Genomic DNA, 15,032 nt, shown 5'->3' with positions numbered 1-15,032 from the left:
GAAAGAGCCTTATCAATAGCTTGCATTTGGCGAGCCTTATTTTAAGCTTTGAAAAAGGCACAAACAAAAAATTCCTCCCTCCAGTCTTTCAAGGTACCTAGTGTCGGAATTACAGGTACCCCACGTACAACATTAAACCATCTTGTTTTTGCTATTATAAAGTTAGAAAAAAAGATGTTTTAGGTCACGACCACACAGTATTCCTATGCAATTTTACTGCTTGTGCTTTTGTGATTTTTGGGGGCGTGGTTTTGCGATAGGTTCATTGGTCCCACGTTATAGAACCATGCATGGTACAGTAAATGTAAATCTTCTACTAAGCGGATTCATTCAATAGTTATATTGAGTTAAAGTGGGTATGAAACCAAAAAGCATGTTTATTTCATATTTCACTCGGTGTTTATGTTCCTGAATGAAATGGACCGCTTGGATGTGTGTGGAAGCGATCTAATTATATATTGAATTTTTAAATCCCGCGCCATCAAAATGAGCGATTTCCGGCTTCAGTCTCTGGTTTAGGACAAATGCGAATGTGGCGTCACTAGACATGTGCCGGTTACCGGTTTCACGGTTTACCGTGGTGTGAAAACGTCGCGGTTTCAAAACCACTAAAATTTTCCGTCATACCTTAGTACGGTATTCGCTATTTTTCATGTGCCAAAATGCAGCCGAAGTGGCTTGGTGCGGCACCGCTCACCCCTTCCCGTTTGTTGCCGTGAGTGTCACTAAACAGCCAGCAAACCCCAAAACAAATCCTCCAAACACATGGCGTACTTTTCTTCAATTTATTGAGCTCTCAAATCGTGGTGAAATATACAAATAAATACATTTAAAACGCTGTACAATTGTATTTTTCCACATGTGATTAGGTTCAACAGGATAGCAGTAGCTCCATTAAAAAGTTCGCCAAAAACAAAACACACATTTTCGTTTCAAATTCAATATACAAACTAACTAAAACTTACAAAGACGAATGTTAGCCTAGGCTAAACTCGGAGAGCAGCTTCTTTTATGTCTCACAGCCGCTGAGTGAGAGAAAAGCTTGAATGCAGGGGGGGGGGGGGAGAATCGCGTCAAAGATCGCTAATTGAGAGAGGAGGTCTCACTCTTCACTTTTTTTATTTTATTTTTTATTTTATTTTTTTGATGAAACCTTTCCTCAACAATATTTACATTTTAACTAATTTATAAAACTAACTTATACATTTTTAACTAACTTATTAACTTATGAATTCTTTGTTCTTTTTAACACAAAGGCATGGCATCATGTAGACTAGAGTTGACACAGTGGCTGAAAATGGCGAAACTTCACTTGAGCTTCCCCCCTCAAAAAAAAAGTCATACAGTATATATTTTTAATTTTATTTAGAAGTGTTTTTACTTTTTATAGCAATTATTTTGTTCTTACTCTAATATTGAGCAACTTGAGCTGTGGCTGTGGGTATAGTCTAGGTTCTATTTATTTTAATTTTATATAATATTTGTTATTTTTTGTTAATTTATTTATTTTCACATTATATTCATGTTCCAATTTGCAAATATGTTTTGAAAAAATCCTGTTCAATGGATTTTTTTTTTTTTTTTTTTTAAACCCATACATCTCAAAATTTTGGAGCTATAATTGCAATACCGTGATACCGTGAAACCGCGGTATTTTTGCTCACGGTTATCGTACCGTGAAAATCTCATACCGGCACATGCCTAGGCGTCACCCGGGTCAGCATCTCACAATACAGAATTGCTTTATAGCATGCAGATGGCCTGCGGATTCAGCTGATTTTGCGGATTATTTCGTTTATTTTTTGCATCACGGCAGCAAAACGGCTGCAGAAAATTGTGCACAAGGGAGAGGCGTGTGAGCCTTTTTGGGTTTCAAAAGGTTCCTGTTCACCGCGGATATTGGCCACTACAAGCATTCTTTAAATAAAGGACTATTTACTTAAGTATGATCATGGACGTACATGTAGGAAAGTTCTCCTCACACACATCCTGCCATGTTAGCTGCACAACTGCACACCGCTCTCTGTTTACGTTTTCGCTGTGTAGTTAAGTATTATTTTATGCCATATTCGTGTTGACCATTTGGCAGCTAAGCGCTCTTCCGACATCGCCGGGTTTGTCTGGCGGTACTCTCCAGCTGCTTCTGTCCGTAGCAGGGGAATGAGCTCTAACTTGCTCACCGCCGGGCGGGTTGTCAATCAGCGAAGACAATTGACAACCCCGCCGCCGTGTGATATAATCCAAGCTAGTTTTGTGTGATTTTTCGCTCGGAAAGTGAAAATAAGACTTCGAAACGTCACTCTGTTCGGGTTACCATGTCAGCTAGCTGTCACCCTCTTGGTTTGTTTACATTCTCCGAAGCCGGGGCAGGGAAATGACTAAAGCCTGACTAACTCCGGTGGCATAAAATATCGTTCGGGAGGTGCGACAGTAAAGGTGAAGTCGACAGTTCTGAGCATTATGGAGTAATTTTGCCATGTTGTACTGAATAAATGCATTTTTATTATTTCATATTCCATTTAACACAAGACTGTTATTTGTCACGACCATACCATTTATTTAGCATTTGGGGAAAAATACTTCGATAAAAAGAATATCCTGTAAAAATATTGGTGTAGAGAGACTGATACAATGACATTTTGCGGCTCTCTTCATCGCATTTTCCTCGTTCTGAGTAATTCCCCCTCAATGGGCTGATTTCTCAATCAGATGAAACCATGACCCTGCCGACGTCATCCTCCTGTTGGGGATGCTTGAGCCCTATAATGGTAGGCGTGGCTAAACGGCGGATTAAAAGACTCATTCCTCATAATCTGCGCTTTGCCAAGTTGTTGTATATACTCAAATCATCAAAATAGGATTCTCATTCACCTAATAATGCTATTTAAAACCTTTTTTTATCCTGTTGTACGCACTTTAATGTTGCTTTGGTATTTCAGGATAAAGAGCAAGCCAAGAACATTGTGGTGGTTGGAAACTGGAATGCAGAGGAACACATTGAGTGGTCCCAGAAGAACGTGGCTCGATCTTACCAGTTAAAGGAAAGCGGCGTGCAGAAAGTCAAGTATGCTGTTTTTGTTGTGATTATCAATTTATAACAAAGTACTACTCCAGGGATCTTGCAGGTCTTTAAAAAGTCTTAAATTTAAAAATAAAATTAAAAATTCAATTGTCTTACTGGAAAATTGCAGTAGTTATTAAATTTCCAGTTGATGTGTTTAATGCCAGGGGAAATCACTGTTCTCTGCCATAAACTTGAAATGGTGTGTGTTTGTTTTATTAATGGCCGTGGCGTGCACTAAATACAAGGGGTTGGCAATAATATACGTTATACGTTATAAGCATACGTCAGCGACTTGTGTTTCTCTGGTTATTCGTGGTTGTAGAAGTGAACGGGAATATGCAGAGATGGAGAACTGTATATTTAATAAAAAACAGATGGAAGATGGTTTATTTAAGAGGTGGTTGGCCCCTTGTGAAAATAACAACAGTGCCTGGTGAAAAGTACGGTTGTGACAATATATCAAAAAGTTGATATATCATGGTACGTTGTAGGCTAAAAGGTTGCCAAGAATCGGTATATCATTTTCAAAAGGTTTCACTGTTTAAAAAAATTAGGAACCAGCAGGTTTCTACCAAAATCTTCCATTAAAATACGTTAGCTCACCGGCTGCCATTGACGGCGCTAAACATCCAATTAATTTTGAGTAGATTGGACGTCTAGCACGTCAATGGCACTGAAACCAGAGCATTCACAGCCAGTCTTTTGTGGGCATTTAGAGGTCACTTCCTGTTCATTTTAGGGTATTTGTAGGTCACTTCCTATTCATTTGGGGACATTATTGAGTCACTTCCTTTTCTGTAACCCAAAATGAACCTGTAAGTGCCCCAAAATCAATAGGAAGTGACCGAAAATCAACAGGAAATCATGTGAAATGCCCCAAAATTAACTCGTTGCCTGGCATTGGCTGCCATTGACGGCCATCGTCTGCGAGTGATAAACTCATTTCAATTCACAGCAGAAGGGGGGAAAAGGCCTTGCTTTTTTGTTTATCAGTTGATTTCTAAAATATCCAAGAATGATTTCCTGACCCGTGTACCGATAATTGTTGCATAGCCATATCGTGAGATCATCGTTATCGTGAGCCTTGATTGGCAAATTGTATCATATCGCGAGGTGCCCAGAGGTTCCCATCCCTCATGCAAAGTCTGCAAAAAGACATTTGTTCGGGACAATGGGGGTCAAAGCCGTCAAGTCACACATGATAGGAGAAAAACACCAGCGGGTTGTGGCAGCAGCTCTGTGTTTACAGTGAAATAAAACGTTTTTTTCTGCCATTATTTAGAAGTAGTTGCGACATGTTTTGGTCTTAAATTATCTATTTAAGGTCTTACAAATGCGTTTAAAAGCTCTAAATTTGACTTTTAAAAGGCTGCAAGAACACTGTATTAGCCATCTTGACTTCTATTTTTTATTTTAAATATCTTTGCAGACTGGTTTCCCATTTCTACGGCCACGGTGATATGTGTGATCTGACAGGAAAGCCCCGCCAAGTCATTGTCAAATTAAAGTACGTAAACACAGTGTAGAAATTTCGAGTAGATGGTTGGATAAGAACACTGTTCCTGTCATTTCATTCCTCCATTAGATGTAAAGAGTCAGACTCTCCCCATGCGGTCACGGTCTATATGACAGAACCTCAAACTTGCCAATATGTCCTTGGGGTAAGTGTACTCATCAAACAATTTATCATTTGTGTTTCGGTGACTCTGCATATTGCATTTTTTTTAATATTCCCTAGAAACTGTCATTCTAGGAGGGAATCTCAAAACGTACAAAAATTTTATCAAAAACATTTATTTCATTTGCGTGTGTATACACATACAGATTTTACATAATATACCTGGTGTAAATGAAGTGTAATTTAAGAAAAAGAAGCAATATACCAACAGTCAAATTTTGAGGAGGCGGTTTGATAGTGTGAGGCTGCCAAGCTGTGATTTATGGAACCAGGAATAAAAAGAGTTTACCTGTGCAATCATGCTGTTGCGTGACTTTGGGTAATGTGTGATTTGTGTCTAGAACCACATTAAAAATGTTTTGTTGTTGTTTTAGGTCGAGTCTTTAGTCATATGCAGGATTCTCGACACAGCAGATGAACACGGACTTTTGTCCATGTCCAGCTAAACGGCCCAAAGATCATGTGATGAGGATAAGCCCAATGGTACAGTCAAATGTAGAACAAGAGAGATGGTCATGACGCATCCCTTAAGACCAACGAAGGTTCAAACTGTGGTGGGTTATCTAGAGGAAGGACTTGACGTTGCTGAGGATCTGATGGGACGATCCAGGCGTGCTTGTCTAAACAATAGATCAAACCACAACCCTGCTTCACTCAGCTGGGTTGTAGCTTCACTTGAGATGATTATATGGACCTACTGTCCATTTTTCATATGTCAGCTAAAAGGTTTTATAATATAGAAAATCACTGTGTGTGGGTGTGTTTATGTGTGCGCGCGCATGAAATCACAAATGATTAGCAGATACTTTGCACTTGAAGTCTTAAAAACCTTTGCAATAGGGAGCTGTGTTTTATGTTATCAAAGTGCCTGTGACACAATAAAAAAATCTTAAATAGCATTATTATGTGAAATAAAATCATATTTTGAGACAATTCGACTATATGCAATAATTTGGCAAAGCGCAGATGACGAGAAACGAGTCTTTTAATCTGCCGTTTAGCCCCACCTGCCATTATAGCGCTCTAGGCTGTATTGTGAGATGATTAGTCCGCTGATGTCACATTCGCGTTATTCCTCAATCCGAGACCATGGCGGGAAGCCTGTCATTTTCGTAGCGTGGGATTCAAAAAATTGAATTAATATATCGATTGCTTCCACACACATCCAAGCAGTCCATTTCATTCAGGAGCATAAAATACTGCGTGTAATATGAAATAAATGTGCTTGAATGTGTCACAGGCACTTTTTAAGGGCGAGTGTAACTTATGCATCAGTGGACGTTATGAAATGGCAAATTTTTAAGTTTATTAAAATTTCTTTGTAACATTTTGCAATGTTCTGTATTGTGTTCAAGGAGTATTTCTAAAGATACACAACACACTAAGATCTTGAACAATGTTATATTACTGGGACAAAAACAGATAACACATCAAATTGCGGTAACTTCACTGCGGTCCCTCCCAGGGTTTGAACCTAGGGCGTAGACACTACCGATTTTTCAGTATGCGCAAATTGTCACCACCAACTTTTAAGCAATCTTATTTGCATTCAATAATGACTTCCCGTTATATAGGTAATATAGATTGTCTTCCCATATGTTGTAAGGATAGTTGACCCTACCGTTATTAAGTGAATTATTTTCATTGTGTTTAGACTTACCCTTTTCACTGGATGAAGTCCATTTTCATTTCCTCAAACGCACGTTTGATTGACTGATGTTTTTTTCGGCCAGTCGCAGCAGCCATTGTAAGTAGACATCAATGTAGTGGATGTGGGGAACACACCACTAATTTTGCTACTGAAATCTGACCTGCATCAGGGTTAGCATAACATTGACCTTGCTAACCTGCAAAACTTGAGTAGAAAGCTGCTTACAGAGGTGTCGTCCTGTGTGTTTTTTACTGTTAACGTTAATTAAACAGAATACAGATTTATTTTGCATTCATCATTTACCGTATCAATTAATTGGCTTCACTTGTGAGAAATGTAGCCCTGAATACCATTCACCCAATCTTTTTGGTCTTATTAATGTCCCAGCAAAAAGTGTAAATACAGGTTATGCCGTTATATGGTCCCTACCAATGTTGAGAACTTGAGACCAAACCTACGTACGCCCTCGGTTTAATCCAGACAATTACTGTGGAATTCAAGCATGCTGACTCCTGAGCAAAATTCATTTTTGACGTATATTTAATGGTGTTCCACATTTTTTGGGGGGCAGGGAAATTCTGGCAACCACAACTGCCAGTATTTTACCTCAAAATTCATGTCTTTGAAAAATTTTTTTTTTAATTTTTTTTTTTTTTACTGTGTATTCACTGACCACAAGAGGTGCACCAGCATAATACAATGAGATAATATTTGCCATAAAGACCTATAAGAATTCGTTTGTATTAATTGGACCCTCTCTTGTACTTTTAGTAATCCTCAAATGAAAATTAATCATACGAGTACCATCAAAAATATTTTACATTTGTTTTTAAAAATGCATTAAAGATCTGAAAATGTTCCTCTTGTGTCCATTCAAGAGTTTTGTCTTCCCAATCAAAATAAAGCAGCTAACCAAATAATAAATCTTATAAATCTGACCTGTGAAGAATATCGTATATATCCACTAGGTGGTGCTGTTGCTTGATGAAACGTTCTGGTTTGAGGCGTGATGTATTGGTGACGTTTAAGGTTAGTACTCATGGGCTGGCATGTAATAAAAATTAAAAAATAAAAAACATTTAACATACATGTCTTTATGTTCAACACAAATAACGTGTATTTAAATGTACTTTAATAGTGTCCTAAATAAAGAACTACAAAAAGGAGAACTTAACAAAAGTTTAATTTTCAAAGATGCGCAGCACTTGCCCAAGACTTTACTAAGAAATTTCGGAATGGGTAAACGAATAAATATGATGAGGAAAAATCCTTCGAAGGGTCACAACGGCTTCAAATTCGATTTTGTAACAGCACATGAATATGCAACACAGCAGGGAGACCACTGACAGTGATATACAGTACCTTATCTATTTCAATTCTTGTCTTTTTCACAATGTCAAAATGTTTGGATCAGATGGGCCACAAATCATTACAGTCAGCTAGCCATTCAACAAAACATAATTACTCAAATGTAGGTAATCTATTTTTACTAGTAGTAAAAAAACAAAAACCTTCAATTTTCAATCTTGCTGCAACGTAATACCATGAGGCAGTTTCACATCACTTGACCATTTTTGAGAAACTTACACCATATCAGAGAAATCAGCTGCTAAATGCAAGGCAGAAAGGCAGCGCTTATTTTCTATAAATGTTCAAAATGAGAGTCGGGGGTCTTCATATGATGACAGTACAGTTGCAAAAGACATTTGAGGCTTCAACAGCTAATCGATTCATAAATTAGTTGCCAACTAATTTGATAATCGATTTTTCCCGGCAGCTATGAGCAGTCCCGTTTCGGTCCTTGTTTGTGTGTAAAGTGAGGCGTGCGCCAGTGATTAGTGCAAGAGAGAGAGAGTTCGCTGCTGCTGTTGGGTTACTGAATAATATTACTAAGTGTCGAGAGTTAGATTGTCTTTTTTGTTGTTAAATCCAGTGTGCTTCTGTCAGATGTGAGTAAATGAAGCCAATACTATTCTTTGTATTCTTTCTTGATGAGACGTTACTACTTAGCACGGAGCGCTAAGCTAGTTAGTGATCATGCTAATTAGTGTCTTAAATTATTGATCGGAAAGTTGTCACATTTCTATTTATAAAGAAGCCACACACAAACCCATTCATATAACAGAGTCTACATTCAACACAAACTCACTGTGTAAAGTACGGAGCCCCCCGGGTGCCAGGATAGAAAAAAATTAAAAATCATAGCTAATCTGTACAGATTAGCAGAGACAGATTGTGTCTGTGACTGTGGGTACAGATTAGTAAACAGTGGGCACAGTTTAGTAAAATGTGGGTACAGATTAGTAAACTGTGGGTACAGTTTAGTAAACTGGGTACAGTTTAGTAATCTGTGGGTAGATTGCTAAACTGTGGGTACAGTTTAGTAATATGTGGGTACAGATTGCTAAACTGTGGGTACAGATTAGTAATCTGTGGGTACAGATTAGCTATGATTTTTTTATTTTTTCTACCCTGGCACCCGGGGGGCTCCGTAGTAAATTCATCATACAATCATACAAGAGAGTGTGCTTTGCAATTGGATTTGGATTGTATTTATGAACAGCTGTTTGATAAAGAAAACTCATCCATTATAGTCTGCCTCCTCCTATTCGATTTTTTGGTTTAGTTTGTTCATAGAAAATAAATGAGTCATTTCCAAAATTTATATGAGCGCTTTGCACACAATAAAAAATGGCAGTCAGCAGCACTTTTTTTTATCTGAACAAACGGGAATTTTGTTTGATTTGTGTACTGAGAAATTCTTTTTACGTTTTATACTCAGAACCTTTATTAAAAACTATAAGAAGTTTTATTTACTTATAGCAGTACAGTTGTAGACTACAGTATAGTTAAGTCAGGAAGCTGTCATAAAATAATGTATTATTTTTGAAGGAAATAGTCATCCATTCCGTCGTCATTGTTACTTACAACATGCCTAAAAGAACTTCAAGTTAAATTGTGAAGAAAATTTAAAAAGTGACATTAATCAGTTACTGAATCGATTATAAAGAATAATCGTTAGTTGCAGCCCTATTTAAAAGCCAAACATGCCTCATGACTCCTTTGGCTCTTTTATCATATTTTATTATTTTAAATCTCAAATTGGAATAAGAAACACTGCGATTTCTTACAACATCTAATCAGATCCTAACAGTGGCGCGGGAAGTGGGGTGCTGTGTTGGGGTAGGGGGGAAAGTGTTTTGGTATATTTTTGTTTTGTTAAAAATAAAGCAATAAATAAAACACATTGAAACAATAGCGTATCTTACTTTGGGGATTAAATATATATGTTGAAAAGGTTGTATTTTTTTTGTTAATAACATGGTCACCACGTGACAGCTTGCTTAGTACCAGGTCACGTAGGATAAGGCACAACTTGAACGGAAAAGTTAACTGTTGACAGAGGAGGCGTTAACGTGGCGCGCAAAAACAAATTATCGTTTTTTTTTTTTTTTTTTTAAAGCGAAATTTTCTAAAATTCATTTCGAGGTCGAAAATTAAGATGATTATGATAGAGTACAATGGTGCCCAGCGAGGAAAAGTTAGCTGCAGACCTAATCCTAGACCGTGGAGAACTTCAAATAGCTTGCATTGTAGTCATATAACTGTCTGTTGTTGAGCTGCCACCATGCAAATCGCTTTTGGCTACTCATGTGCAATTTGAGTGTTGTGAAAATTGGGTGTTAAACCGATGCTAATTGGACCTTTTAATTTTCAAATGTGTTTGTGTGTCATTGGCTGTCTAGCTCCAGGGATTTGCATTATGATAAACGGGCGTTTTTATTTCCTAAACAAAAACTCCAACACACACTGCAGGTGAAATAGAATGCTGTCTTTGTAGTAGCCTAGTAGTACATACGTAAACTATCCAGCATGCATGTGTACCGCTATTGTGCATGCCTTGTATGGAGAAAAGGCTTGACAAATTTGAACCGAAACGGCTCTTAAGATCCTCAGCACCCCTTGCTGTGAGTGACTTCCAGCACCCCTGGATTACAAATATCTTTGCAGTTTTAGAAATCCTTTAAAAGCACCTAGTAGAAAGCCAAACTTTGTATTTTGTAAAATATTTTTTTAACCTATGTGTCTGGTTTTGATGGAATGCCTCATATTTGTAAACAAGCAATTACCATAATTCGTTCCATTTAGGTTACAGGTAGTGCCCGGGTTACGACGGATTTCAACTTTACCACGTAGGAGTCTTGTTCGCCATTTCGTCTCCAGTTTTTTGTTTTGTTTTTATCGCACAAACAGTACCTAATTGTACTTCACGGTATCTTATTTTTTACTTCATTTTATTAAAATGACTTTTTCTGTCCTCACTAAAGGTGAAGTGAACTTGACAGACAGCAAACAAAGAAATTGTGCTTTTTGAAACGTTTTACTTTCTTCATTTTTGAGAATTTTTAAAGTTATAACGCACATATGTACACGTCTGTTCGAAATCACATACATTTTAACAATAAAACACTCGACACCGAAACGATCGGTGTTCAAACATCCATGTAGTCTGATCAATATGTAAATTTTAAGGGTGTAACGGTACATGTATTTGTATTGAACCGTTTCGGTACGGGGTGCTCAGTTCGGAACGGAGGCGTACCGAACGAGTTTCTGACGTAATGTAACCCTTACTTTTCGAGGCTGTGAGTCGATTGGGTTACAGTTTCTTTGTGTAGATTATATTTACTCCGTCTTCTCTACTATAATGAGGACCAACACGGTAGGACAGTATAACCCAGAAACATCAACGATGCAACAACATGGCTGCCGCGAGAACGCAGTGAAACGCGGGCGGTTAAGTCAATCACCCAATGCACACCATTCGTAGTGCGGCTGCGTGTTAGACACGTCCCAGAAGCGGCTCAACGTGACACACGCGAAAAGAACGGCAGAGTTTATTACTTGACGCGAGACGCGACCCTCCTGCGTCATTACTACTACCGGTAGCTAGGATTGGGCAGACCGGAAGTCACTCGTGTAAAAATACGGTGGAGCCGGTCGATTTTCAAACTAATATGCAATCGTAACCCACTATTTGAGTCCATCAGATCTCTTGAGTGGTAGATAGGGGCACAGTTGACTTGTCTTTGTTGATTAACTGCTGTCTTCTCTGCTATAATAATAACCAACACGGCCCCGTGTTCAATACAAAACCCTCCTACCACAACAAAACAAGTAGGAACTAATATTCACATAGGAACTAAAGTTGTAGAACATAAAATATAGAATATAAATGAATACTACATCACATTTGTAAAATATAAACATAATAAAATAAATAATAGCCCATTTAAATAAAATAAATTGAAATGAGCTAAAACACCTGCAATTAAATAATAAGAATACACAGATCCTGCTTACACAATTTATTAATTTCTGTGTGGCGCATTTAACGTGAGAAAATCCACCAATAAAGCTTTTGAAAACCGTTCATAAAAAATTTTTTTTTAAAAAGATTCTTTGAGGCATTTCATTCGTAAAATACATGTTAAAATCTTTGTCATTGGGATTGATTTTCTCTTTAGCACAGGACTTTTTTTTTTCTTCTTTCTTTCAGAAAGAAAGCTGACCAATACGCGGGGTCTGAAAGGCAAATTGTTGTTGGATTATCTTTAAATACCCACTACTTTTTGAGCAGAATTCTAGCTTTGTATAGGCTAATGTTCCTATTGTTGAAAGATATGTAATAAATAACTAGCACATTTATATTTTGCATTTTGTTGTCTTACTGTACCGAAAATGAACCGAACCGTGACCTCAAAACCGAGGTACGTACCGAACTGAGATTTTTGTGTACCATTACACCCCTAGTAAATTTAGTCCGTTAAATTAGCCTAATTTGCTTTACAAAAGTCTGCTAGCTTAAATGCTACAAATGCTAACGTATTTAGAATTCTCATTGCAAATCGCTCACACGTAACTCACAAACCGTAGCTCTAAACTTAATTACAAATCCATTCACAACCATATATTACCTGAAGCAACATAAAGCCTTATTTGGGCCAAATCTTAGCGCAGCTATCCTTTATGGGACGTCAGAGTGCTTCTGCATGGGAGCGTTATTGAACGACAGTCCAGCCAGACCCAACGCTGCCACCAGAGGGCAGTGTATCCTCCAGCATTAAGCAAAATACAATACTTTTGGACTTTTATGATCGTTATTTTGAATTTTTAAATTGTTAATTCCGATTTACGCGGAAATTCGGGTTACGTCGCCAGCGTAGGAACCATTCGTAACCCGGGGACTACCTGTATTAAGGAGAATGTATGTCCTGTGAAAATATGACTTCACAAAAAGTTTAGGACTGCATTAAGCTGCCATTTTTTTACATGTTTTAGCACTATGGGAGGAAGTATCCAAACAAATTCAAATCAAACACACCAGCAAACCTAAGGACACAAACCCAGGACCTGTGTCCTCTTCACCGGCAAATGTAAACTTGAGCATTCCCACAGCAGAATACAACACAGGGTTTAGACAGAGGGGATGGGGATCTGTTGCACTGAGGTGCTCTCAAAGTCCTGCAGGGTGTCCTGATGTGTGTGGTAGTGCATGGCCACGTAGGACTTGGCAAAGGCAAATGTCTGCGAGCTGGCAGGCTGGAGGCTGGTGGGTGAGCTGGGACCAGCGGAGGGACTGCTGTTGTATATACTGTAGTATGGCTCAATACGAGTGTTAATAGGGGTGGATGTGCTGGCAGGGTGAGGCCTCCGAGCACCCCTGGGACTTGGGCCACACTCTCTGGACTGACTGGGCCCGCACGCCTGGTCCACTAGCCTCCTCTGCGCCTTGGGCGAGAGAACGTACGCCGAGTTAGTCTCGTGGTGTGAGGATTTGTTCCGGTTAACTTCCAGGCTGCCCTTGCCCATGGCGTGCAAGCGAGTCTTGTGCTTGCAGCACAGCAGTCCCAGTGCGGCCCAGTGCAAGCAAGAGAGCACACGGCGGCGCAGGCCGGCACTGTTGCGCGAGTACACGAAGGGGTTGATGGCGGACTTAAGGAAGATGAGGACGAAGCCACACAGTTCGAACTGGTAATGTGCAAAAGTGCTCTCAGGTGAAAGAACGTCCTGTGCCAAGGAGATCCCCATCGGCAGGCAACACAGCAGCACTGAAAACACGATGACTACGCATGTGACGACAGCTTTGGAGTCCTTAGCGGTGGCCAAGTTGACTGTGGAGGCCAGCTGGCAGCAGGTGGCTCCCTGGGCTGCCCCCGGGACTACCGCTTGCTTGGTCCTGTTGGTGTAAGCGTGCGTCTGAACATTCTGTAATTTGTTGTACATTTGATTACGGTACAAGGGGCCTTGAGCACTACACGGCACCCCCTCAAATCCTGTCACTGCCATAGGTGGCGGGGGTGGAGTGCAGGTGGCCGCCACAGTAATAATGGGACACTTCCTCACTTGAGCGTTTTTCCTCAGGGTCTGTGCAATCAACAGATAGGACACTGACACCACACCTACACAAAAAGCAAAGTCAGCAAGGTAGGCGTACAGCACTAACCTGGCTCGCCCTCCTCCGAGACCGAAGTGAGGCAAACAGGGTCCATCCCTGCGTGGGTACGCCCGCATGGTGAGGAGGGCCGCCATGGTAAAGCTGGACGTCCATAGCAGGGCGGTGAGGGCTAGAGTGCATGGAAACGAAGCGGTGCGGTTGGGCTGCTGGCCCAGGACCATGCGCAGGCGGTGAAGCGCGATGACGGCCACCGTCTCCAACGACATGATGATAAAACCCGAGCTAGTCAGGTGGAAGGCGAAGCAGAAGCTTTTGGATACGCCGCCCACTCCGCCTGCATCCAGGTAGAGCACCAGTGCAAACATGGTGGTCGTCACACAGCAGATGAACAAATCGCAGAAGGACAAGTTGAGGATCATGAAGTCGAAGTTGGTGCGGAACTTGCGGAAGGCCGGGTCGAAAAAGGACAGGAAAACCACGAGGTTTCCGTAGGAGCCCAGGCAGAAGATGAAGACGAGAAGGAGGGAGCAAAAGGTCAAGGTGGCTGTGTGGACAACTGCCCAAACAGGAGGGCTGTGTGACACCTGAGTGCCATTGAAGTTCACTTGCTTGGGCACATCCGCAAGCTCTAATAGCGCCTCTGTGCTGTTCATCATATTATCATTAGCCGCCCACCGTTAAAGAGTCAAACATTGTTCCTCTAAAAACGAAGACGCAGGCTCCACCATTGCTGCCTCCTAGAAAGAAACCGCAATTAGTAATGTTTCCTCCCTAAAAATCACATTGTACGCTCATTAATGAAACAATGAATTAACGAGGCGTATGCAAAAGCACGTATAAATACAGTACATAACGTCATATTTGCGAGCGTATCGTTTACATCCTGAATGTTCAAATAGGTAATCTTACCGTTGTTAGACAAGCCGTCGCAGATCACCATTATTCAATATAGCAGCCCTGTGGTACCTGAATGCAACAACGTAGCTTCGAAGCAAAAAAACCTCCATTTACACGCCATTTAGAAAGACGTTGAAAGCATCATCTCGTCGTCTTCGTTGCAATGACAGAGGCGAGCGTACGAAGCAGCAATACTCTATGGTCTATTTGTTTGTAGTCAATTTGTTGGTGGGGGTTTTTTCCTCCTCTTGGCGATGTATCCATTCTTATTACCCGGGAGCCA

At 40.0% G+C, this 15,032-nt stretch overlaps 2 protein-coding genes across 2 annotated transcripts in view; one reads left to right on the top strand and one right to left on the bottom strand.

The window, feature by feature from the left end:
- Nucleotides 1-7,533, top strand: part of erlec1 (endoplasmic reticulum lectin 1) — a 21,644-nt gene extending 14,111 nt beyond the window's left edge. Inside the window, exons 11-14 of the mRNA XM_057848779.1 lie at nucleotides 2,940-3,064; nucleotides 4,494-4,571; nucleotides 4,650-4,725; nucleotides 5,117-7,533. Coding sequence (XP_057704762.1) covers nucleotides 2,940-3,064; nucleotides 4,494-4,571; nucleotides 4,650-4,725; nucleotides 5,117-5,188 — 351 coding nt within the window. The 3' untranslated portion in view covers nucleotides 5,189-7,533. The remainder of the gene's footprint in view (nucleotides 1-2,939; nucleotides 3,065-4,493; nucleotides 4,572-4,649; nucleotides 4,726-5,116) is intronic.
- On the bottom strand, nucleotides 1,544-15,032 carry gpr75 (G protein-coupled receptor 75). Its single transcript, XM_057848778.1, has 2 exons — nucleotides 14,762-15,032; nucleotides 1,544-14,589 (listed from the first exon to the last, which is right to left on the bottom strand). The coding sequence occupies exon 2, from the start codon at nucleotides 14,506-14,508 to the stop codon at nucleotides 12,871-12,873; it is 1,638 nt and encodes a 545-aa protein (XP_057704761.1). The 5' UTR covers nucleotides 14,509-14,589; nucleotides 14,762-15,032; the 3' UTR covers nucleotides 1,544-12,870.

This window comes from Corythoichthys intestinalis, chromosome 10 (genome assembly GCF_030265065.1).
Source record: "Corythoichthys intestinalis isolate RoL2023-P3 chromosome 10, ASM3026506v1, whole genome shotgun sequence".
Classification (NCBI taxonomy): domain Eukaryota; kingdom Metazoa; phylum Chordata; class Actinopteri; order Syngnathiformes; family Syngnathidae; genus Corythoichthys; species Corythoichthys intestinalis.
The sequence above is the reverse complement of the archived record's forward strand: the minus strand, read 5'-3'. Positions and strand labels throughout refer to the sequence as shown.